The sequence below is a fragment of the Clavelina lepadiformis genome, chromosome 2, assembly GCF_947623445.1.
Source record: "Clavelina lepadiformis chromosome 2, kaClaLepa1.1, whole genome shotgun sequence".
Lineage (NCBI taxonomy): Eukaryota > Metazoa > Chordata > Ascidiacea > Aplousobranchia > Clavelinidae > Clavelina > Clavelina lepadiformis.
In genome coordinates this window covers 5,934,292-5,960,156 of record NC_135241.1, presented here as the reverse complement: position 1 = coordinate 5,960,156, position 25,865 = coordinate 5,934,292, and the positions used below count along the sequence as shown (strand labels likewise).

The 25,865-nt window shown below is 34.5% G+C and overlaps 3 protein-coding genes and 1 long non-coding RNA gene across 5 annotated transcripts; 3 read left to right on the top strand and 1 right to left on the bottom strand.

The window, feature by feature from the left end:
* Window positions 1-2,879: 2,879 nt before the first annotated feature.
* Window positions 2,880-16,198, top strand: LOC143447129 (uncharacterized). Its single transcript, XM_076947071.1, has 34 exons — window positions 2,880-2,903; window positions 3,018-3,158; window positions 3,282-3,442; window positions 3,784-3,848; window positions 3,979-4,078; window positions 4,339-4,497; window positions 6,474-6,601; window positions 7,243-7,316; window positions 7,399-7,434; window positions 7,755-7,915; window positions 8,191-8,255; window positions 9,083-9,179; window positions 9,361-9,519; window positions 9,610-9,740; window positions 9,879-9,952; window positions 10,790-10,852; window positions 10,967-11,091; window positions 11,309-11,404; window positions 11,498-11,621; window positions 11,766-11,807; window positions 12,258-12,299; window positions 12,384-12,544; window positions 12,676-12,734; window positions 12,991-13,093; window positions 13,334-13,489; window positions 13,744-13,871; window positions 14,126-14,199; window positions 14,410-14,469; window positions 14,614-14,738; window positions 14,838-14,927; window positions 15,023-15,146; window positions 15,281-15,419; window positions 15,576-15,712; window positions 15,845-16,198. The coding sequence occupies exons 2-34, from the start codon at window positions 3,098-3,100 to the stop codon at window positions 15,952-15,954; spliced, it is 3,429 nt and encodes a 1,142-aa protein (XP_076803186.1). The 5' UTR covers window positions 2,880-2,903; window positions 3,018-3,097; the 3' UTR covers window positions 15,955-16,198.
* Window positions 13,081-22,303, bottom strand: LOC143447132 (uncharacterized). The gene is made up of 3 exons (XR_013114031.1): window positions 22,061-22,303; window positions 15,513-15,695; window positions 13,081-15,400 (listed from the first exon to the last, which is right to left on the bottom strand). It is a non-coding gene; the product is annotated as an uncharacterized LOC143447132 (long non-coding RNA).
* LOC143447205 (F-box only protein 39-like) lies at window positions 17,612-20,344 on the top strand. The gene is made up of 4 exons (XM_076947183.1): window positions 17,612-18,881; window positions 19,202-19,307; window positions 19,588-19,751; window positions 19,867-20,344. The coding sequence occupies exons 1-4, from the start codon at window positions 17,838-17,840 to the stop codon at window positions 19,996-19,998; spliced, it is 1,446 nt and encodes a 481-aa protein (XP_076803298.1). The 5' UTR covers window positions 17,612-17,837; the 3' UTR covers window positions 19,999-20,344.
* Window positions 22,304-22,740: 437 nt separating the features above from the next.
* On the top strand, window positions 22,741-25,779 carry LOC143447130 (microfibril-associated glycoprotein 4-like). 2 transcript variants are annotated; one of them, XM_076947073.1, is made up of 7 exons: window positions 22,741-22,823; window positions 23,107-23,279; window positions 23,919-24,061; window positions 24,799-24,895; window positions 24,964-25,060; window positions 25,121-25,185; window positions 25,366-25,779. In XM_076947073.1, exons 2-7 carry the CDS (start codon window positions 23,108-23,110, stop codon window positions 25,614-25,616), a joined length of 825 nt encoding a protein of 274 aa, XP_076803188.1. In that variant the 5' UTR covers window positions 22,741-22,823; window position 23,107; the 3' UTR covers window positions 25,617-25,779. The 2 variants fall into 2 exon arrangements, with proteins under 2 accessions (XP_076803188.1, XP_076803187.1); XM_076947072.1 differs by lacking the exon at window positions 22,741-22,823 and having other exon boundaries at window positions 22,917-23,279.
* The last annotated feature ends 86 nt before the right edge of the window (window positions 25,780-25,865 follow it).

Sequence of the window (25,865 nt, the reverse complement as noted above, 5' to 3'; positions counted from 1 at the left end):
AAGCTTTGAAATCATTTCAAGTCAAATTTTGACAACTTATATTCAATTGCGACAACTGTTTTGTAATGTATGTATTGTGTTCACACTTCATAAACACACAAGTCAAAATGCGTTGCTTGTGATATATAGAGATGTAGTTTACAGGGGTACTTTTACAGCTATCGAAAAAGTGCACAAATTACACAAAACCTTCGCAATTGTTTCGAAGTTTGATTGGTTTCGGTTCCTTGATTATGACTGTCTAGGATTCTACGTATTGTATTTCAGCTGCAACTTCAAGCTTTTGCAAGTAACGAAATATCTTTTACATAAAATGTGCAACTATTGATGGCGCAAAAAATGTGAATTTACGGCATTTAGACTGATACGATTGTTGTTTTTCAACCGTATTGTATTTTCGTAAATTGAGTTTGATCCACGGGGCACTTTGTTTGCTAATAACGGGTACACGCATTACTATTTGTAGTGATTAGCAATTTTCTATTGCGCAAGCAAACAATCAACATATCTGAGTTGTGTGGTTTCAAGATTGATTTCAGTTTTTTCATGTTGGCGATGACCAAGATTTACAGTCTTCTGTATCAGTAAAAATACAAGATAGACTATGCGGTTAATGAAGGCAATAGCGCAAAAACAAGTTGATCTCATCAAAGAGCACAAAAATTATCGAGCAAAGGAGTTTCAAAAACATTTTCAGTGATTGCGTACACTATAACTTATCACGAAAAGCAGGTTGCAAATTTAACGGCCATTCTTAAACATTTTGGGGGAAATGTGTGACGTCATGGACCAATGTAAAAGTGCGTGACAAGACGCTTGCTTGGAGAAAAAGGTAACTGACGGTTTCGTATCGAATAAGTAGTTTTGTCATCAATCCTAAAAAGCATTAGGTTCCAGGTGGTAAGGAAATTTTGGCAAAGCAACATGTTGAGCAACTTATGTCTGTTTAAAAACGTAATGGAGAGATAAAAGCGATAAGTTAGTTTTTTGAAAATGTAATTACAGTGCAGCCTTAAGTTCATTTGGAAGAGTAACGCTCCACCAGAAATGTTATGGTACCGACAACTTCAAAGCCTTGCAAATGCTAACATTCCTGTGCTGCCCTGTTCGAAGTGTTATTGAAATTATATTTAAGGCTGTCACCGTTTCACCGACAAAACCTACGTTCGAAGCTAGAATCCACATTCAGAGTTTTTCACAGTTTAATGTTAGTGTTACTCAGCCTATACATGTTATAATTATAACATAATAGCCTCAACCTAACCTAAACCTACCTTCTAATCTAAGTCTGATTTCAATTAAACCTTAAATAATTAAAATAAAACTACTGAAAAATCAACTGACTATAGGGCGTAGATAACAATTGCATGCACAATTGCACATTCTCTTCGTCTAACCACCTGCTTCTACCACGGGCTGCGTGACCTCTCTAATACCTTCGGTGAAATGTTTACTTTCTATTTTAATTATATTTAGATTAGAAGCTATATTTATGTTAGGTTACTAGGTTATAGCAGTCAAGTAAAGTTATCAAGATATCTGGAAGAAAAACTTTGTAAAGAATTTTTATCTGGTGACTTTTATCTTAGGTGGTGACTTTTTATCTGGAGAAATAGTGACAGCTACGCCAACGCTATACTATTTAGGCATTTAACGGTAACCTATTCTTATTTAGCTTATTGATTTTTCGTTATTTGCATTTTATATACCTGTGCATAATTTCTCATTAACTGTAAAATTGAGCAAAACACTCCGTATACTTCAACGAAGCATTATTTTCACGCACTGTTTATCTTATGGGGACATGTCACGATCACCGTCAAGTCTGAATCATACTTTTGGCGATGATTTTCGCGTCGTGGAAGTTTTTTCAAAATTCTTCGTGCCGTTTATTCGATCAATACAGTGCCCTTTGATATAAGACAAATAACGTTTTGTACCGCAACGCTTTGCTAGTATCGACATATCGTTTTAAAGCCCAAGTTTGAGAGTCCGAAACTCATGATTAAATATCAAACTTACCAAGAATGCAGATGAAAATAAATTATACTCTTTGTTATGCGGCATTTCTTTCGGCATATAGGAAATAAAATTGATCAAGGATATGCACTTTTTGTTCACAAACGTTTTAAACGTATCAGGTTAACAGGTTTACAAAAGAGTTTATAGGCTAACTCACTTATTGCTTTCTGTAAATCATTTTAAGATTTTCACTTTTGCAACATCATAGAAATATATCGTAATGCTCATCGAAAAGTTGCTAATGAGCTTTTATCCAACACTCAAAATATGCCATGAACATAAAATCAGATTCAGTGTAACAATACTTCAGATATTTCTTGCAATTTCGTTTGTTGATACAGTTTGAATGGAAACCAGTCCAAGATAATAATTTTGAGAGTGACGTTTAGCGCAAATAGATCACGCAGACCGTTATTAAAGATAGGCGGTTAGGTTTGGAGAATAGGTATGTACAAAGTTAGTTTTAGACATTTTAGATTTTATTGGAATTAGATAGAGTAGAACATAGATTTAGGTTATGTTTATGTTTCTTTTTTATAACATTTAAGTTAGGTTAACAACAAACTGTAAAAATCAGCTTTGAACGCACAAATTTGTTCGGTGAAATAAAGGCGGCCAAAAAGTTATCCTGGCGCTGAAAAATACCAGTCTCATGAAGTAAATATAGAAAATAAATAGGGTGCTGTACATACCTATTTACGTTCCACCAAGATGAACAATGTTTTCTTCTTTGTCTTTGAACGACAGCGGGATTCAGTATAAAGAGAGTGTCCGCTCTTTGTTACCATTTCAGCAGCCTGAAAGGTTGTTAAAGCGAGATGGGTTGTTTTCCGCTGAACAAAATACCGTTAACACGAAAGACAATTGAAACTTTAGTTTAGGTAACCGATGCGTATTTGTTTGTTAAAACTGTGCTTTGCTGTGTGCCGTAATATAAACGTAAACCTATTTATTGGACAAACGACAAAGCAAATGTTGGTACTTTGTTTATATAGACATTGCTTAAAGCTTTAGATCCTCATAGATTTTGTAAATCGTACCTGAAAAGTTGTTTGTCTTGGTGTTTGCATACATTATGTGGCGGAAGACCGCGATTTTGCTTTGCGTGGTACTAACATCTACTGTTCAAGCGGAAGGTGATATATATATTTAAATTATATTCATATGGAAACGAAGGAAAATTAACGTATTTTAATAGTGGCAAGTATAAGTTCATGTTAACTTACAAATTACCAGATTTTAAGTTTGTCTTTTTTAAGATTCCTGTTTTGTTGACGACGGGCTAAGCAACATTGCCAGGGAAAGCTCGTCGATAGTCAACCGCATCGAAAATTGGTATGAATATATCTATGATGGGCGCACCTCACCAGTCGGTTATATACAAGATGGCGGAAATGACATGTTTGATCGAGGAAATACAGTAAGTCTTGTAATATGAAACGTGTTTAATGCCAGTAAGAACAAGCTGTTCACAAAATAATTCACATTTTAAAGTTAATTACATTGAAATGTACGCTATTAAGAATCTAGTGATATGCGTTGTGGTGGTGGCGGTTTTACGTTTGAAGTGCCGTATTATGTACTTTCAGGAGTTGTTGGCACGTATAGGCTATATAGAATAAGTAAACTACCACCATCTCCTGCAATGATGAACTCGCCTCATTTCGATATTCTTACGTTTGATCTATAGGATTAACTTATATTTTGTTTACAGTTACCAAACCAATAAAGTTAAAGAGTTAAATACACTTTTCTCTACAGATTTCCATATTTGAAAATCATACTGCAACTGTTGAAACCGATTTAGAGTACAACAGATTGTACAGGTATTTTTCGTTAATAAACATTATTTTTTTATTCAAGATAACCTTATAAAGATTTGTTTATAGATAATATATAAAGATTCAAATCAAAATAAGAAACTAGATTTTTGACCGACGTATAACATTGTTGCAGCTTTGAGAGCTTCGAATTCAATTCCATCGTCAATCACCCTTTCGTTGCTTTGCTGTGGGTGAAAAATGAAAATCTTCAGCGTCGCAGCTACCGATTAGAAGTAAGAAGTTATTAAGACAGAAATAGAAGACTCCAGTGTTTTGTCTTCACGCATTTAATTTGCCGATCGTTAATACACTTTGAGACCATTTTTCCTGTTTCAATCACAAATTTATAAAAGTCAAGTTACGTAAAATAACAGAATTAACAAATTAACCACTTATTTAATGTATCAAATTAAATTCAAAAAAGTGAATTCCGCACTGGTTAACCAATTATTACGAAATCGCAAATTTGGAGCAATACACTTTCTTTTTTAAGGTTTCAGGCAATGCGGGGAGCGATGCATCGGGTTCTATCACAACATTTTCGGGCAACATCACTTTGGGGCTCTACTCTCTGCAATACGAGGTTTTCCAAATCTCTGGTGCCGGCGATCCTAGCATTTGCGAGGTTTACTTTCTCGTGACAAGTGAGCAGGTACAGTAACTTCATTACAGGCTAATTTTCAATAAAAGCAAGCGTCCTAAGAGTCTAGCAGTCTAGCTCAAGGAATCCATATAGACTATCGTTTGCAACATATTTGCTTGCTTTAAAGTTTAAACTTGTATACCAACACAATTAAACTATAACGTGTGGCCTATAACAACACGTTTTCATTCGATGCATTAAGAGATCTCTACAGAATAACAAAAAAGCCAATGCCGAAAATTATAAATAAATTAATTAATGAAAAGATGCACAGTAAACCTATATGTACATTATAGTGCTAAGTTGTTTTTAGTTGACTTTCTGTCTTTCGTGTGGATTCCACACTGTGGAATAGCAATTATTGTATATATTTAGAAAAATAAATCTCGAAAGTGCTGAAGCTTCTAACTAAATCAAAAAATTAGCGCATGTTAGCGCCAGCAACTACAAAAGCCTTACAGCAGTGCCAAAATGGTGTGCCTCAACAAGATGGTATTAGCGCCGTGAAAATTTTTTTTTGAAATCTGTTTTTTATTAAACTTATTACAGTTTTCGTAGAAAAACTATACGTCAAACCTTTTGTAAAAAAGAACAGTTGAAGCCACGCCTTCCCTGAATCATTGTTTGCTTCACAAAGATTTATTCATTCATTTTTGAGTGACAATTGTGATATAAAATTTAGCAGTGAGTTTCAGTTTGAAACGTAAAAATTCTTTTATCAGCAGCCTTGCTGATAAGTTAAGTTAAGTTAGAGATGTTGAGTTTAAGTTAGCTAAGTTCGGAACATATATGTCTATAAATGGTCCGAATAAATTTCCAAAAGTAAGCCGCAATAAGCGGAATAAGGCGCTTCACGTCTTGCTTTCATATGCTCCCACTTATAATAACCTACTATATATGTTGCAACGTCGGGTTTTACGATATGGCTGCTAACAACCACATACAAAGAAAAAATATCGGTCAAAAATCAAAATTTACAATTTTATTTAAAATTAATTGGAAATTTGCCAACTTATATCGACCAGTTTTGTTTTCACGCTTTTCTGGAATGCGAATTTTTCAAGCAGACTCGGCCAAGTCATTTGCTTTCCGGCATGAAGTAAGAAAACCTTCACCAAGATGTTCAGTTTTTCAATTCTTAAGGTTTAGTGACACTTAATCACGCGACACTTAATCACGCGACACATAATCACTTGGACAGTTAATCACGCGACATTCAATCACACATTTACAGCATCGAAAATTGCAAGTCTACACATGGGAAATGTGAGCAACTGAACGAAGATAAACTAAAATCTCGCTTGACAGATCATGGTTAACTGTGTTTTGCACGTGCAGTTTCAGTGCATTGTACCGCTTTGGAATAGAAGGTTGAGTACCAGCAATTCCTTGCAGAAACGTTGCACGTTGCATTTGAAGGTCTTTTTCAATTCCCTGTATGAGAGTCCACAATGTCGGGTGGTGGCATTGAAAAAGCGCTTTGCATTGGAGACCAAAATGCCAACATTCGACTGCATTCGTGGTTCTTGCAATGCAACCTGCCCCGGCTTCGTAATGATTCCAACTTTCGATTGGAAAGACTTTTTCAATGCCACCACCCGATATTGTGGACTTTAGCTTGCCGCGATTATGGCTTCAACTTGTTGTAAAGGGCGTTGCAATAAAATTTATTTGGGAACCACTGGCCTACAATAAGCTTGGTTAATCACATCATATGCGCATAAACGAAAGCTACAACTATGTATGATTTATTTGGAAGATTATTTCTTCTGTTTATATATGGAAAAAATAGGCTACTTCCAGCATATAGGTAAGCTTATTCTTATCAGTTAACTATTCACAAAAGCAAAGCAATCAGCTGATATGTTTTATATTTTGCAATCGACCAATTTTGCTATCGACTTATCGATAATTGTTTTGTGCTTTGTAACAACACCAAATAACCAAGGTTGTCTGTCTATGTGAAATTAAATATTTTCGTATAGAACTGGAATTCTACGGCTCCTCTTACATTTGAACCATCTTTTGGATCAAGTACAGATGAGTTGGAAAATTCTGTTTTCATAACGGGCACTCCTCGCAATGTCCTCTTGGGATACACCTTACTTTCACGGTAAGCTCTGGAATAGCCAACTACATCCGTATCGTAGTTCTTTGTTATAAATAAACAAGTGGTAGTCTGAAGAAAGACTTGCTAAATTCTAAGTTAGAATTAGAAATATAGGTTGCTGAAATTTTGTTATTGTTAAATCATAAAATAGGATTGGACTTAATTCAAATAAATTTTTAACCACTTTGCAATGTTGTATAAAAGGGCGGACATTGACCTCTTTGTACAGTGGTTGTACAATTTATAATGCATTAAAATATAATAACAAGAAAATGGATAAATGAAAATGCGACGGAATTTCATTTGTTTGTCTGAAAAACAAAATGGAGACGTCTTTGCAATTTCTTCATTGCTTGATTTCAAAATCCTTTTCTTAATCTTTCTGATTTGTTGAAATAAGGTTAAATTTTAGTATAAAAAAACGTCTTCGTCTACAAGAAGTTTTTATTTTTCGTAATTGCAAAAGTGAAAAAGGTATGATAAAAAATTGTGATAAAAATAACGATTTAAGTATGAGTTACGAATCTTTCACAACCAAATCAATACCAACGTATTTAACGCGAAACCAAACATATTTTATGTTTTTGCCTATATATTTGCCACATATGTTGCACCTTTATTTATAACAGTTATTTGCTTTGCAGATTAAATGGAAGCTTAATTTCGGAATCGGAAATTAGAAATGCGTCAATCCCTGTCTTGATGGCTTTACGCAACGGTTAGTAACACTTAGGCAGTGACTTCACGTATTTAAAACTTAAATCGTAAAACATTTAAAATACTAACACCTTGTGTTGTAGTTGGAATTCGTCCTTCGTGTCAAGAACAACAAAGAGGTAATCGATATTAACTATGCAACGTTAATAATAATTGCATAAAACGCCAATGGGTTTAACGAAGTTTGTCAAGAGTGTATTAAATGCTCCAAATGCGAGCAAGATTAATCGCATTCAGTGCATGGACTCCATTGTCGCAACATTTTCCAATTTTTCCTTAACTACTCCGAGCTTTGTTGTCATACCAAAATAACTGCTCTTGAAGACAATTCAAAGGTCAAAGGGTTTTGCATGAAATAAAAACTCAACTTAGCACACCAAGAGTGTTATTTACTCCAATTTTATGGTTTGCTGACCAGCAATTTATACTTTGAACCAAGGGTCTTGTTATGTAACGGATGGACTTAACATGCTTGCTCAAAATAGTTCTGCCATTGTGTCATCCATACAAGATTGGCACTACTACGCGTATGATGGTGAAATTTCTCCGGAAGGTTTCATAAGAGATGGAAATAAGGACGTTTTTGATGGTGGGAATAAGGTTTGTTGACAACTTGGCATATGAGAATTATTAATAATAATAATTAAAAGTAGTTATGCAACAAAATAAATTTTATGGTTTTTACTCAAATAGCCTTTTGTTTATGGTGAAATTTGTGTAGAAAATTCTAATTATCTTTTCCAATTATTGCTGTTATTGAATAATTTGGTATGTTGTTCCTAAATTTTTCGCCAAAGACAATGTTTTGCACTCTGTGCTATAAATTTCGCTGGTATAATGACATCAGTTTTCAATTTTTATTCCATTTTTTATAGTTATCCATTATCCATGATGCAAATGGAACTTTTGACGGAAACGTTGCTTACAATCAACTGTACAGGTTAATAATGTTAAAAAGCCTATTTTTTTCTAATATAATACCTTAGAAAACATCATTTTTCGCCTAAACATTTTACATAAGTGCGTGGCAATATATACAAGTAAAATACAATCCTATAATAATGTTGTGTAGTTGTTAGTACGAATGGTGTTGTACAAGGGGATATATATGCTGGTATACTGTGATTAAGTATTTATATATATTGCTTGAATGATATTATGTGTGAGTCTGATATTAAATAACACTGTCAGTCAGTATAGGCAACTTCATTGTCTTGGAGCTAGCCATTTCATCATCATTTTTCATTTTTATCCACTCTTGGTGTTTGTTTCAAACTCCTTTATACTCATCCAACACTCCACATTGTGATGATGGTGTTTATTTTTGGCCTTTTCTGAACTTCTTTTTGTCTTCTCTGGCATTTTTCACTTGATTTTTCTAACATGTACGCCCATTACGTACAAATAAATTTGGTGTAGCATAGGCTATATTGTTCAGTATTTTTAAGTTTACCGCATTAGTATCCGGAACTCTATTAAATATTGAAATTTACATGCATATGATCAGAGTAACTTTAAAAATCAGTAACTTTCTTTTTCAATCTTTTTTAATAGGAATCAGATATGATCAGATAATAATGACCATATGAAAAGAATTTATAAAATGAAAAAACTAACCTTCTTTTTTAATCCACTGTATCTTTAAGTAAGAAGGTCGTGGAACAGCAGTTCTAGGAACTCCCTTTAAAACAGTTCTGCTGAAAGAATAACAACAATAAATCTTGGACTAGTGACATGACATGGATTTTCACTAACAATTTTCCATAGGTTCGAAGATATTGAGTTTAACTCTTTTACGGGATATCCATTCACGGCTTTGATGTGGATAAAGAACAGCAGAATGTCAAAAACATATGGGCTTAAGGTAGCGTGAGGTTGATACTCTCAAAATTTAGCAGATGAAATGCACTGATATAAATATTAAAATTAGTTCTGCACTTAAACATACATTATAAGATTGCATTGTACTTCTGTTTTTATATGTAAAACATGTTACATATAAAAGTGCATGTGTGTATTTTTTTTAATAAATGTCATTAAACTAGGTGTCAGGAAATGCTGGCAGTGATGGTTATGGTTTTGTTTCAACTTACTCGGGTAACTTTACTACTGGATCTTTTGTCTTGCAATACGAAGTATTCCAAATTAGCAATGCCACTGATCCCAGCATCTGTGAAGTTTATTTTGTTCTGTCGAGTGACGCGGTAACATATTTCATATTGAAATGCAAAGTTGTTACAAGCTGGTATCAGCACGTCTTCAAGCACATTAATTACTTACATGTTTGTATTCAGGCATGGGAATCCATTCCACCAAAAATCTTTACTGCAGATTTTTCAGCAAGCACTACATATGCAACAGATAATCGGGTCTATGTTAGTAATGTAACAGGCAGCATTTTAATGGGATACATGCTTTTTTCAAGGTATTACACAAATATGTTTGCAAAAGTTTATATAGTAAATGCGTGCACCCTTAAATTATATTTTTCTTAAAATATAGCATCTCTAAAGCACTTTAGGATTACATTTATGATAAAAGTTTCCACTTATTAATCTCACAGCCAAAGGGGGCGTAAAATACCTGAAAATGAGATCAGAAGTGCATTGACTCGTGTTTCTGGAATTTTGCAAAATGGTGAGTAAAATAGCATTTGAACAAGCCTATTCGTTCCATTAGAATGCGACGAATTTGAATATCAAAAGGACAAATATACAGGCTATATCCATTTTTTTACATGCAATGAATCTTTGTTATCGAGATAAGTCGCAATTCCATCTCTAATGATGAAACTGGGACGAGAAATGTAAAAGTTATAGAAACGCTATTTTAGAATAACGAATCCTTGAAATAGATTTGCTTTCATTGAGACGTGCAGTTGGTTTCATTAAATTGTTTTTAATGTTACTTTACATAACCAAGCATCAAGCAATGCTTATGTTAGTCATCATGAGTTAAACCGCATCATGTCAGTTTGGCAACTGTCATGCACTTAGGCTATTACTCGCGTAAGGGGATGGAAAAGCACTACTCGGACTTGTATTTTTTAATTCTCAAACTATTCTAGAAAATAATGTAAAGCTCTCGATATGGGCTAAGATTTTCAAGATCTTATTTATATTTACTATTTAAATTCACTAAGTGACAACCAAGTAGATTTCCTTTGACTCGAGTTAAGTCAAGTCAATGCCTTTAAGTTTAAATAGTCGCCCTCCGCATTACAATTCGTTAGTTTTGTCTGAACGTTCCTTTGGAAGCAGCAAAGTTATCACTACCACTGTCGACATTTAAATTGTTCCTTGCCAACAAAGTATCATTTATGGCTTTGTGTTCATCTTTTTGTAAGTTGCTTTTTCAGAAAATTTGTTTTTATTCAAATTATATCTTTTAAACGTCGCTGGAAATATATTTGAACATGTGACCTGCTTTCATGGTATCATGGCTATTCATGACAAATGTGAGTTATTTTTACAGTTTCTTACGACCTTTATAATTGTCTGTACGAATCCACAACACCACCGTCTACGACTCCACATCGTAAGTAAAGGGAATTTATGTTATTACTCGTATATATCAAATTGCATGGGTATATTTTGAGACATTTGTTGTATCTGTCTCTGGTTATGCACACATTTAATTTATTTTCAAAAGCGTCATCATGCGGTGTGTCAACTATATTTACTTCAACATCTGGGCAATTAACTTCACCCGGCTATCCAGGAGATTACTTTAATCGGGCAAATTGCAGCTGGACCATTTCCACTTATCCCGGGCAGGTAGGTTTAAAGATTTAAAATGGCACAGCTGGTATCCTTTGTCAACAATTTTGCGATTTTGCTTCTAAGTGTTGTATGCACTTGATTTTTTCTGTCTTCACATTTATGAATGAACAAAATTACATTTTCATTGATTTTATGTTTGTGTCCGAACCCCTCGCGCTAACTTTGAATAACAAACATATGTTTTAATTTGGATATTCTACTTTATTCTCAGATACTGAACGTTACTTTCCGTGTTTTTGCTTTGGAGAACGGTGACGGTAACGTTTGCATTTATGACAAGTTAACTATATTTGACGGATCCAGACAGGTGAGCATCATCGTAGTGAAACACGTTTCTCTGACTTCCCAACTTCAAATCATTGGAATGCATTTAGCACATTACAATTTTCATGTAACACAGGAAACTTATTGTGGAGATGACAAACCAGAAACCTTCATATCACAAAACAACACAATCTTGATTCAGTTTATCACCGATGGCTCGATTGTGGATCGAGGATTTCGGCTGAAATGGAGTTCACAAGGTAGGAATAAATGACAGAATATGTTAGACTGAAACCTTGTTCATGAAATGCTTTTGTAACTGGTTTTAGCTCAGCTTAGACCTTAACGCTGCTTTTTTCTGCTACCAAATGGTTCTCTTTGTTTTGTTAAATTTATAATTTTAGTCCCATCCACACCGACTACACCGCCAGCAATTCCCACTTCAGGTGACCAAAATTTTATTTTGTGCGGACAAATAACTAATTTAGCAACCAAGCTTCTGATTACCTTTTTGTCTGAACTAATTTAAACTTTATGAAAAGCCATTGTTTACTCATCGGATAACTGTTAGCTTTACAATTTCTATTTTAACTTACATTATTTAAAATTTTTAACTGGGATCTAAGTTTTCAGAAATCTTGTTTTTTGGAAACTTTTGACATTTAGTTTTTTGGTTTTGTGCATCATAGTTCCAATAGTCCAAGTGTAAAAGCTTACTATACAGTATGCATAGCTTCAAGAAATACAAAATAAAAATGTAATTATCGGTCAGTGCATTCAAAAAAGTTTAGTGATCCAGGCTCAAGACATAAGGAATCATTTCTGAATTTAGATCATGTGCAAAAAATTAACTCTATAGTTAGATTTTTTGACTTCATTTAAATATTATTTCTCAGACCCATACACACCGACTACGCCATCAGGAACTAACACATCAGGTGAGCTAGAATTTCTTTTTGTGCTACTACTGTAGCAACAAAAGTCTACGTAATCTCGATAACTTTTCAACTGGCGTTTGTAAGGTACCTGCTTTGTATTGAGCGGAGCCAGCTACTTTCATTCCTATCGACCTTTAATCACGTCACTTCCTTACTGGTATTCCTATGATTACGACGGTTTACCCAGCGCCAAGCCAAGTGTGATTTTGGATGGTGGCCTAGATATGTATGATCATGGAAATCGGGTTAGTTTTTGTGTTTTCTAAAAATCTGTATCACATGTTTTTGTCAGTTTATTATTAGACCTGCTTTCCTGTCGTTTTTTTTGTAGCAGCCAAAGTTTTTAACTAAAATGCTTACAGAAATCTTTTTTCAGATAACATTGTATAAGAACGGTCTTGCAGTTGTGCCAGTTGTCTACGATGAATTATACAGGTATTCAAGTTCGTCAAAGGCAATTTTGCAATAATTAGTTCAACTATACTAACTATATTCATAGCTATTATTTTTGCATATACGTTTTTTTGTAGGCGATTCGATTAATTTTCAATCTTTACGGTATGCAAGTATTTGTTTAACGAATTACGTCTGAAGTGCTATGGTTGTTCTGTTTGCATGACTGCACTTTATCATTACTTTTAAGTTTTTCAAAACACATTACACCACTTTATATGATGAGATGCTTCTATAGGGCTAAAGATTTCGAGTTTGTTTCGGACAAGAAGGGACATCCATTTTTCGCTCTGCTCTGGGTGAAGAACCCATACTACGAACGAATCAATTATACTATACAGGTGATTTTAATTAAATTTGCAGAAAATTTGTTTTGAGCTTCTACGCTTTGATGACGAAAGGTTAAAATAATAAAGATCTTTTGAAAATCACAAAATAGAAATTCATTAATTTCGCTACAAAGTTTCGTTTCTAGCTTTAAAGACATTGTCCCGAGACACTAATATTTTATAACAAACTGATGATTTCAAAAACATACTTTAAGTGATACAAAGCGTGCATAAATTCTTCGTTCATTGAAGGTTGAGGGCGATGCAGGAGCAGATGGTAGAGGATCAGCACTAAACTTTTCTGATCGTTTTGAGAATGTTAATTTCACAATGGAGTACAAAGTCTTCCAAGTGGCAGATACCGAGGATCCAACAATCTGTGAGGTTTATTTCCTTCTTTCAAACTACGTAAGTACCAGAGTGTATATAAAATCAAACTTCTGTTTTTCTGTGAATTCGATTGTAAAATTGTTTCGTATTTCACTGCTCGCCATACTTTGTAGGACAAGCACTTTTACTGCTATAACTAGCATACTAATAATACTTGTAATCTTGAAATGGTTCTGGTAACGATTCATGACGATAATACAACAGTGGATTGTCACTCTTTTATCAATCTCCATTTTTGTCGTAAGTTCACGTTTGCTTCATATTTTTCTTAGAATTGGAATTCGATCAAACCAGATAATTTCACGGCAAGTTTCGGGTCAGAAACCAATCACTTAAACAATTCAGTGACCATTTCTGGCCGACCAAGAAGAGTGCTTTTGGGCTACACACTTCTATCAAAGTCAGTAATTAAGTCACGTTTTATAATGCAATAAACACAGATATGTTTTTATTTTTATTGTATTTAAAAAATGGTAATTCTTTAAATAGAATTATGGTTTATCTAAATAATAAAGTAACATAGCCTAACTAACCCCGTTTTAATCCTAAAACTTACAAACATCAAACTTAGTAATTCAAGCTTAGACGCGCGTGACATGAGATGACATGCTCATACCTTCGATGTTGTTATAATTGTATTGCTGTAATTAACAGAACTTCAGGCAGACGATTTACTGAGCTAGAGATATCAATGCTCATGCGGACAGTTGTGCAAAGTTTACTCAACGGTAAGTGACAACTTACTTTCTTTACTAGAACAATCGTTGTACAATAATAGTTTTTGCTTTAAATTAACTTAAAATGCATACTGCGTTTATCCGCGTTGTCTTTAACCAGTAACAGCTGTGCGTTGGCTTGGTTTTACATTTTGACATGTATAGGCTTATGCTTATCATTAAATTTCCGTCATTTTATATGATATTTGGTTTGTTTTATAGTTCACCCCCTTTATGATTGTCCGTACGACTCCACAACGCCACAACCGACTACTCCGCAACGTAAGTACGAAAAAGACGATGTTTTGGTACATTGTAATATTAAAAAACATTGTAATTTTTTGTGAAACCTTTTATTTCATTGCCGTTTAATAAAACCAATTCACATTTTCTCCGATTCCGTTTTAATTCCACTTATTTTAATAGCGCCCTCATGCGGTGAACCTACTTTGTTGAGTTTATCATCGGGGCAGTTATTCTCACCTGGTTATCCAGGAAATTATTCTGACGGGATAAGTTGCAACTGGACAATCTCCACTTCACCGGGAAAGGTAGATTTTTAAACCAATAAAGATTTGTATACAAGTTAGTTCTTTATGATATATGAAAAACTGGTTTTCATTAAATGGCTGCTTTTACCGTATACGCAGGTATGGAACGTTACTTTCCTTGAATTTGCCTTGGAACACCATTCCAACTGCAGTTACGACAATTTAGTCATATTTGACGGGTCTGAGCAAGTGAGCATCGATCTTAAGATTTTAAGAGTTTAATCAAATAAAGTAGGCCTAGTCTGCGAGAAAATAAATTTAACATATACTTCTTTATAACATAGAGAACATATTGTGGAGATGCTAAACAAGAATCCTTCATATCACAAGGCAACACAATCTTCATTCAGTTTAACACCGATGGCTCGGTTGTGAATCGAGGATTTCTGCTGGAATTTTTTTCACAAGGTATAAGAAATAAGATTACAGTATAACTTACACCTCGTTTTCTTGTCCAAAATTATTTAAATACTTTCTAAAAAAGCTAGTCATTATATTTTGCGAAGGCAAATTGACATATCAAAATATTTTCACTGTTTTAGACCAAGACTCACTTCCTCTTAGTTGCCCCTACTTTAACCGCACGAAAGCATCCGAGAGACAGTCGGACTGGTTATGTCGCTACATACGTTGGAGAATTGAGTTCATGACTAAATGGCAGCCTGCTTACAAAACATGGAGGTAACACCATTAAACTTTTCCATTAGCTACAATAACTACGATATGTTGCAGATACATCGGTACGTATTTTACTTAAATAATTCAAACACTCACAGTAATTTCAATTATGCGACTATAAAGTCCAAGTCACAAAGGTTAGTTTTTGTTTCTTCATAGGGAGAAAGTGCGTATACCTGGCACGATTCCATTCAACCAATGTCTCAATTTGAACGTGGTCTGCAGAAACTCGAATCAATTCCGGTCGTATCAAGACGACTACGGCTGCACAATCCCGTTCTGCCAAGATGGTTATTGTGAGTTGTTGACAACTTAGCCTTACCGCCGATACACAGTATAGAAGGCTTGCTGTGAAATAGGTTTAACGATTACGGCTCATGCCCCTTACCTTTGCCATTCGTAGTTTGACTTTATATTTTATATTACAGACTCTGGAGGACCTGGCATAGGGGACTGGGTGAGAGATATGGACAGATGGGAACTGTTTCAAAATCTGTGGCAAGAATCTGTCTCATACGAAGGGATATGCGAAGGTTGAGGAAAAGACAACTTGTTATAATTAATCAGCAGCTCGGCTTGCTCTTATTTACACTTTATGTATCCACATTATAATCCTGTCATTAGCTACATATATCTATTGTTTTGTGCACTATTTTCATCTCATATCCAGACAAAGAATCACAGCAATTGTGTAGTGTATATCATCATTTATCACGTTGATTCACAAAATGTCAAATGTCATCTTGTTTTCGTGTAAATAAAGGAATGCTTGGAAGACAAGATTCAGAAAATATGCTTTTTATCACTGTCGAATAATTTACCAATGATGTGTGATAGTTAGGTGTCTCAAAGACAATTTTAAAAGTTGGCTTCAGAAAGTATTCTGAAGTACAGCCATCATCTACGCTGAAGGTAATCATCCTAATAACACAATTGAGGCAGATTTTTGTATTTTATATATTAACATTAACACAAACTCTTAAAACTATTTAAACATTTGGGAATTGTCAACAAGCTTTAATTTTTGCAGTGTATTTTGTGTGTCCGTGGAGTTATTCCTTTGTAGGTAAGATACGTATTTACAGGTTTCCCTTTAAATTTATAAATTAGTTTTAACCAACAAAGTTAATTGAGAAATGGTCAAAGTGTCGGCTTCCACTCAATAAAATAAAATTAATAAAAGTTGCAAAAGTGCTAAGTTTTTGCATTTCGCATTTAAAGTCGTCTCATTGGAAAACAAAATTCTTAAACCTTTTCGTGACTTCTATACTGTAGTAGTGTTGTTACTGTAGTATATGGCGTAAATTTTCTTAGCTTTACGGAGAAAGGTTAACAGAGTTTTTAAGTAAAATTTCACAACGTTGTTTTTTTTTCTTTAAAAAAGATGAGCGTATTGCAAATACAAACTCACTTTGTTGTCATCTCCTCATAAGGGCTTGATCTGATTTCTCTTTCAAGTTAAGGCAATCGTCACGATTTTATTTTCTCAAATGCAATTTTATAAGAAAGTGACTTCTTATTTCACAGTAAGTAAGTCACACAGCTCAGAGTTGTTGCATGATGAAAAAAAAACTCTCCCTATCCCGAAACTTTCGCTCATAGTTGAGGAAATTTGAAACCCGACTTTTGGCAGCATAACGCCATAAGTCATATGACGCAAGTGCTATGTAACAGGTACCACAAGTGGAAATGACGTGAAAAACGTAACAATTTGTTTTATATTGACGTACTCATATTGGTCGTCGTCACGACTGACGTTATCTCATGCGTTACAGGTTAGGCTGTGCATGTAATTTCGATGATAAAATCATCTTACAGGCAGATGGTCAAGTAATATTCTTTAAACTTAGTTTCAGCGTACAAATTTTTCTACAGCTCATGCAATGAACTGAGTAAGTTGGTAAAATAATAAACTGGATAAAAGGTAACAAAAAGATCTACATTAATATGTCATAACTTAGATCAGTAAATAGTTTTCATCATTCAACCAAGCATGCTTGGAACGATAAAAAAATTTACTATATACATTGGTTTTTGAAACGCAAATGTATAAAGTTTGCTAAAGTTTACAGCGGTCTACGTAGTTCTTATAATCATAGTACCAGTGTGTGATTATAAGTTTAACTGTGCTCCCGAAAGATGTCGGTGATCGTACATTGCAGCTGTTCCAAAGCCAGGGTAGTTGGTTTGTTTTGATTGAAAGACGCTTATTTGAAATTAAGAAATAACATCCACTTATAACTTTAACAAGTATTGGTGTACACATCTTCAGAAGTTAAGACAGTTCGAGGTTAGATAAATTTATTATTATTATCATCATTGACAACTGAGACCATTTTTGTGCAACAGAAACCCAGTTTTACGTAATAAAGGAAATTATGTTCAATGCTACTACAACGGTTCTGAATTTGTAACAAGAAAATGAGCCTTTCACCAAGACACAGCGAAATAGGAGAAAAACCAACTAAGATTTTGAAAACAGAGAAGCATTTCGACGTCTATACCCAACTGCATAACCACGAGACAAGCTCACCTGCGTCTGAAGAAGTCTGTAGCGAGGAGGAAGATGAGAATTGGTCCCGGTTACCTCATGTTGCTCTGGTAAAGGTGTTTTCTTGCCTGGAAGAGTCCGACAAACTCCAAGTACAGTTTGTGTGCAAAAGGTGGTACAGCATTATAAGACACAGCCCATGTCTTTGGCGTGCCAAATCCTTTCGATTTTCAGGCAGAGATTCGAGAGATTTAACACACATCCCTTACCGTTATGCAACGCATTATGTTAGAACTTTTGGTAAATATTTGCACTACCTTCACTTTAGGCTTTATAGCCCGGTGTCGTCAGGAGTTTGCAAGAAATTTCAGAAATCCATCAAAGTTTGCCTCAGTCACTTGATAAAGCAGAAAGCAAAATTAAAAGAGCTTTCTCTGCCTCTGTTGCATCTGGATCGCTCGCAATGGATGCTCTACCGAGAAGATATGTGCGCAGCTTTGGCAAATTTCTTCTGCAAAGGACAGCACATGGTAGAGGAAGTATATTTTAGAGGCGCACGGGCACCCTTTGCAGATGGGTACAAAGTCCTTTATGCTCTCGGCTATAACACGGGTTCAACGGTCACGGTTTTAGATATGGAGGACTTCTTTGATGGTAGACTACCGGTGTTTGACTTGCCTCAGTTTATTGACTGCATGAAATACTTTACTCGGCTGGAAGAGTTAGACTTAAATTACGGCTGTGTGTCCGAAGAAATACTGCAAGTCCTTGCAAAAAATCTGGAACCGAATGCTTTGCAAAGGATGTTTATAAAAGTTTACGCACACGATCCACATAACCAAGTCATTTGGGGACAGGCGTGGACTTCGTTGACTAACCGTTGCCCGAACTTAACCGTAGAAATGCTTTTCCAACGAGTAATGACCTTTGGAGAACACTTTCGAATACTCTGTCCCCAAGTTCCACTCACAGAGGTAAAAATTATTGCATAGTATGAAATATTATGAAATTGGTAACTTTGTAAATTAAATAGAATTATGATAGAATGAAAAGTGAGGAGAAAAAAAACGAGCCAGACAATAAAAAATTAATTTGCAGCTCAAAGTTTCAGCTCAAAATGTTAATTTTGCATCTTTGAAAGTGAAATGTCAGTTAGGTCACTCACGTAAATTTGGAAAGGTAAAGCACGATGACTCGAGTGATACCAAAAAAATCCCAAAATTGCACAAAATTTGTGCATGTTTACTGCACTATACCTTGTATTGACCTATTGTTGTTTTTTCACACCTATCAGGTAATTTTCGATGGTTGCTACATTGCTGATCGAGACTGGCAAATTCAACCAACGTTAGCCAGCATATTGCCTCACTTCAAAGAAAAACTTACGAAGTTGTGCATAGGTAAGCAAAGCACGTTTTTGTAAGATTCTTCATGTGTCGTAAGACTGGTAACCAGCTTTTTTTAATGTTTGACTTTGGCGATCAGTAAAAAATTTTTAAGAGACCACGCCTTTTAAAGGCTAATTAACTGCTAACTTCTGCTGTAGTCGCAAAAGTAAAAATTTTGAGAGGCCGTTAGAGAGAAATTTATAAGACCGTTTCGGTCCCTAAAAGCACCTTAAAAACACTAATGGTAACCAAATAACGTGTCTGATTTTAAAAGAATAACCTAACTTTATAGACCTTCCAGACACCAATGAGGTGTTTGATAATGAACTGCTGTACCTGGTGCAAAGTTGTCCAAATCTGACCCTTCTCAAGCTGAACGCATTCGTCAGCACAAGGTTTGTCAGCAAGTTGCTGGAAATGAAACAAGAGAAGAAATGCAACATTACAATACTTAGGGTAATCGCAACCAAGTCACGATAAACATTTTACGTTACTGCATGACACCGTCCTGTATATTTGTATGATCAGTCCATATCAGAAAATTCAAAATTGTCCTTTTTATGTTTATCAGGCTCGGCTGTTCGTACGAGATTATGACACAGCAGCCGAAGAACGAGACCTAGAACAAATCTTCAACAAATACAGAGATATAATTACTGATGAAATGGAAGATTATTACGTAACATGCGGCGTTTCTATGTAAATCAAGGCATGATCATTTGCACACCTTCAAATACAAACATGGCGCGGCACCACGTGACTAATTTTCTGTATTTATGTTTCAGTTAAATTCCCTATTTACGAAATATGACGCATTTTTGACAGTATGTATATTGAAATAAGAGTGCTCAGGCTGACAGACATTACACTTGTAATGTTTCAAGAAGAAAATTTCAAAATCCTTGTGTGATGTGCAATTGCGTATGCTTGGGCTTTCTTCAAACCAAACAATAATAACAACAATTTTCCCAACGAAAGGAAATCAAAAGAAATTATGAGAAACGATTTTTGGTTTTGAGACAAGTCTTACAAAGTTTTATAAACTATATAGCCTATACTTGTTGCTTCAGCTTGAGCAATTGATTTCCCACTTAAATTTTCTTGAATCAACATTTACACCTGGATGCAGCGGATATGAAAAACCATTAAGAGGCGGAAAAAAGTGGCTTTTCATCCGCACTAAACGCTATAGGATGTTGAAAATATTTCTCATACTTTGAAAAACTTGAAACTCTTGTGCTGCCTTATAGGTTTTCGTAAACACTTAATTTATAGGTTATTTTTATATGGAAATGATTGACATATTGTTCAATTTGCGGATTCCACGCTATAATTACAGCAAAGTTATATCTTTGTATAAGAAGGCTTCACTAAAAACTTAAAAACTTTTAGGTATGAGCGAAAAGAAATATGAGAAGTTGAAAACGTTTGTTTCTATGACGTGCCAGTGGTATGTCAATCATGTATGAACACTTCAAGCAGGACACTGCAGTTCAGCGTTTTATATGATAAGACAACATGTTCCTGTTAAATCGTTGAAATTGAACTAGAAGCTGGAAATTTAGCAACAATTAATCTTGAGTTTAATATTCAACACTATTTTGAATGTTGTGTTTCAGAATTTTGATTTCCAACATAACTAAGAAAATGCAATAATAATTATAGTGAATACTATGCATTCGACTAATTGTAGATTTGGTACATTTGTTTTATTCTTGTCTCATCTCCCAAGCTTTTCAGTTTTTCACACGGTATTAATTACGTTATTTAAAAAGGCTATAAAAGCTAAAAAAGTGGTAGACAGATTTTAGTAGAAATTATAACAAACATAAAATAAAAGTTTATGTTACATATATTATGTCAGTTGAGAAGTGCATTTAGCTAGTTCCTCAATAGTAATTTTTCATCAAACATGTCCAATAGCAACAAAGCTTTCTAAATACAGCGTTAAAGTTTTGGTCGTTGGGTATTGGTTTTCAAGTTTTAAACGAATTATATTAAAACATAATGAAAGTTTTTGAGAGCCTTTCAGACGCGTAAGGTGGTTCGACGCATGTTCTCATTTTATTTCCTTCTTTTTTTATAAGGATAAGGACAGTTAAATCGGCATGTATAAGCTTATTTTGTGTAATTAGTTGTCCACATGTCAACTTTTGCTACACTACCGTTGAAAGTCAATTTCAGTAATGACCAATTATTCAAAAGCGAATCAGTCATTCGAAATTGCCCAATGCTGATTAATTGGTTGTCATCTAATAAAGTCAGTTTTTTATAAAAATATTGAAAAAAAATTACATGTAATGACAATTTTAGCAGATACAGATTTTTAAACCTATTAAAAATCGACGTCAGTTAACCGGTAAAATACCGTCTAAAGCCAATCGCCGTTTATTTGGTGCAAGCTTAGTTTACATAAATTATATAAAATTTTAATAAACTAATGCAAATTTATTTAAATTTATTTTCATAAGCTTACATGTGAGTAATTTAAAAATATTTCAATTTTTACAAATATTACTTTCACTGATGTAACATAATTTAAATTTATCAGAATTTATCTAAATTTTTAAAAGTTTGTTTTGATTTTTTATAATTTTATCTCAATTAACATGGAGCTAAATGAATCCAAATAAATTGGAGTGAAATTAATTGAATTTAAATTAATTTTTATGATTTTATTTTAAATCATGGCTTTCACAACAGGTTTTACAAATATCAGTATCATCAACAACCATGCAATTGTTCGATTTAAAGTCTAAAATTACCTCTAGCAATGTCGTTACACACAGCATATTTTCACCAATCGTTCCCAGCAAGTTGGTACCAAATTTGTCTAGTAACTTTGACGTAACTTTGGCAATATAGTTGTTGTTTGACGTATTTGTATGACTTGCATCCTGTAATGCGTGGCAATTGCTTGACAAATGTCGTCATATATATATAGCGCTGGTATATATAGCTTACTTGTACATAACTATGGTGTTTTTTCAGTTTTTGCTATCAGCTGAGAAACTAGCAAGAACTATACGTTATAAGCAGTTCTTATTAATGAAGACATTGTATTTGCTGTACACAGAGCTGTCTGAATTAAGCTCTGTCAGGCATTTACTATAAAACAAAGTCAGATCTCAATCGCTGCGTGCCGCTGTTACATGAGCTTCGAAGAAAGAAGCTGCTCATTCGACGCATGGCAAACTCACATATGTTCATTGAATTTTATGAACGTTTGTTAAATCTGATTCTTGCAACAAATCAGATACTAACAGACACTTACACGTTTACTTACTGTTTATTTTTAGTTTCAGTGATAAATAACGCAGTGATAGATAACGCACAAGAAATACTTTATTTAGTCTGTCATCCGTTATAGTTAGATACGAAAATGTATGTAGCTCCAGGCGCAAATTTTTTTCGCAAAATATGCTTTTAAAAACATGTTTGCCCTAATAGCGCATAGAGCATTTCATTTTGAGAGTCTGTATTTATATTTAGTTAATGTACAGTATCCGCAAAAAGTGGTAAACCAAAGTGAGTTATTTTCTGCAGGAGGCTGTTTGACTCTACTTGTTGTACTTTTATTCAAATCGATACTAAAAAAGAAGTTGAGTTATCTATAAGAATTTTATAGCAGTCAATGTATCTTAAAATCTAAATATATTTAAAAGGTCATTATATGTGTTTTGAGGACTACAATCAACAATAACACTGAATAGGTTTGTGTTGATATGGACCAATTTACAATCCTATCAGTGGTTGGTGCGGTTGCCTGCCTCACACTTGTACAATGTCAAGTTAGTTTTGAATCTTGTAGTATGCAATGTGGAGCATCAACTTTAGGAAATGCAGCATCAAATTCTCATTCATCAACCTTTCGCATCGGGAAACAGGGACCCAAAGGTGAAAAGGGTGAAAAAGGAACCAATGCGGAACAATGCGAGTGTAATGATGTAGCAGAGCTTGCTCAAAAAGTTTCGCTTCTCCAAAGTATGTTTTTGCATATGGGCCTACACTAGCTTAATACCTGATGACATAAATGTTAGACCTACATAGCTTACTTCAAGCAATGTGTCTGTATATTCTTAAAGTACGACAGAAGGCTCGCGCAGCATTCCACCATAAAAGAATTACAACATTTAGTGACAAAAGCTATTTCGTAAACTCACAAAGGTTATCATTATCACACAAACGATTTCGTAGCCTATATGGAGTATAAGGCCATTTACATCAGTGATATCCAACCGCTGTGAAGGGTTATCCCATTTAAGTTGAATGGTAATCTGAGTGAACAGCTTGTAGTGACAGGAAGAGGATTTTAGCCTACCTATCCGGAATTTTCAAGAATCAACTCAAAAACTTTTTGCTTCTTAGTTTGAAAGCAATATTATTTTGACATTATATATATGCCATATGCCGATAATTAGGTCACCGAAAATACAAAAATAACTAAACAATTCAGGCTGCCGCGAAATGTTGTTTACAGAAAGAGGTGCCACGAATCAAAGAGAGTTGAAAACCAATGAATTACAATATGTGTCATTGATGGATTATTTTTGTATTTATTTGACAAAAATCGTTGAACTTAATGTTTATTCATTTATTTATTAAAAATCATGCATTCTTTAGGAGCTCTGCTGAAAACGTGTGAAGACACAACTATCATTAGCCAATCAGCCGCCAGTGGCATTTACACAATATTCCCGTTCAAAAATAAGTCAGCGGGTTTGGAGGTCTTTTGTGATTTTGAGACGGACGGAGGTGTGTGGTTGGTGAGTCTATGATTGCAAAATGCCTGTCTAATATTGTTCAGTCTTTCAACAAAAATATTTGAATGACCGAAACAGATGTGATTTCTTACTTAATGCTAATTTAAATATTTATGAAAAGCTAGAGGGAAATTGAGAACCGAAAGCTATTTTCAAATCTAGCTCCATTGATTAAATAGTTGTAATCAAGTTGCGTCTGCGATGGTTGCGAGATCTGTTATGAAATGAGATGTCTGAAATTTCGTACATCTGACTCCACATAATGCTGAAGGCTGCGTGTACATCTTGGTATTGCACTTGCTCAGCTGAACGGCCAACACATAAAAAAGATAAGACTTAATTAGCAGAAATAAACAAAAGCACGTCTAATCGAATTGATAATTAATTAATAATCTTAACGTAATGACATGTGATTAAAAACGCAAAAATTTAAATAGGAAGGTAATCAACGAATAGACTCAACTCCAGCGTTTCGCGACCCTAAATCGTTAGTAAAACAGTTTGAGACGATGTTTGTGCCCTTCAAAGTGACAACATTTTATTGCTACCACAACAGCTATGGTTGCTTTTGCGCAAAATATCTAAAGCAGCCCTTAAACACAATCTTGACGAGCCAGCTGTTGGAAACGTACATTATCAATTTATGAAGTTCCGTAGCATAAAAGACATTAACCCTAAGTTCGTAAGAACTAATAATCTGTTTAGTATTTATTTGTACAACAATATTCTTTCAAACTTAGGTGTTCCAAAGACGAGTGGATGGAACAGAAAACTTTTTTAGAAACTTCAGCGATTATGTGACTGGTTTCGGAAATCCAAAAGGAGAGTTTTGGTTAGGTAAGTGGGTAGAAAAAGTCATTGACTTTTTTATATTGGAGTGTGATTTTAATCTATCCAAACAACAGGACTTGATTCTCTACATAAGTTGACCAAGGACGGTGAATATGAATTGCGAATAGACATGGAAGACTTTGATGGAAACATGCGATACGCTTTCTACAGGTAAAAATAACTAAACACGGACTAAATGTGAAGCAAAATTATTAACAAAACATTTATCAGCAATTTTTTGGTCGGCGCGGGAACGGATTACGAGCTGACTGTGGGTGGATACAGCGGAGATGCTGGTGAGTACTTTGTCATACACTTTCTTGACGACTGCAAAAGCATTCTTCGAGAAATTGTTTTGAACTTTTTTTTCTACTAAACGCAAACATTGCGCCTATTTAGCCATGTTCATTCCACAAACACATTCAATCTGCTTGTGTTGTTTAATTCTCAAAAAAAAATTTTTTTTAATATTTTAGGGGATTCTTTCTCTAGTTATTCTGGACAAAAATTTAGCGCAAAGGATTTAGATCAAGATACCAGTAGCTCAGACAGCTGTGCTTTGCTGTACAAAGGCGGTTGGTGGTATTCTAGCTGTCACTCTGCTAACCTTAACGGGCTCTACTTGGGAGGAAATCACGATTCTTATGCTGATGGAGTGAACTGGAAAACGTGGCTCGGTTACAACTACTCACTGAAGAAAGTTGAGATGAAACTGAGAAAGAAATGAACTATAATAGGCTACAACACACAAACAACCCTTAGAAACCAATGGTGCAGATCATACAACATGCTAATAATTTTTCTTTTTGAGTGAATTTGTGTAGTTTCCGCCGGACGTAATAAAGCAAATACTACAAGTCTCACCCAAATGCAATAAACTTAAGTATTAAGTATTTGTCCTTGTTTGCAGCGCACTGGTTTAGAAACAAACTTTTTTTTGTGAGCGAAATCCTTCGATCGACTTAGTCAATGAACG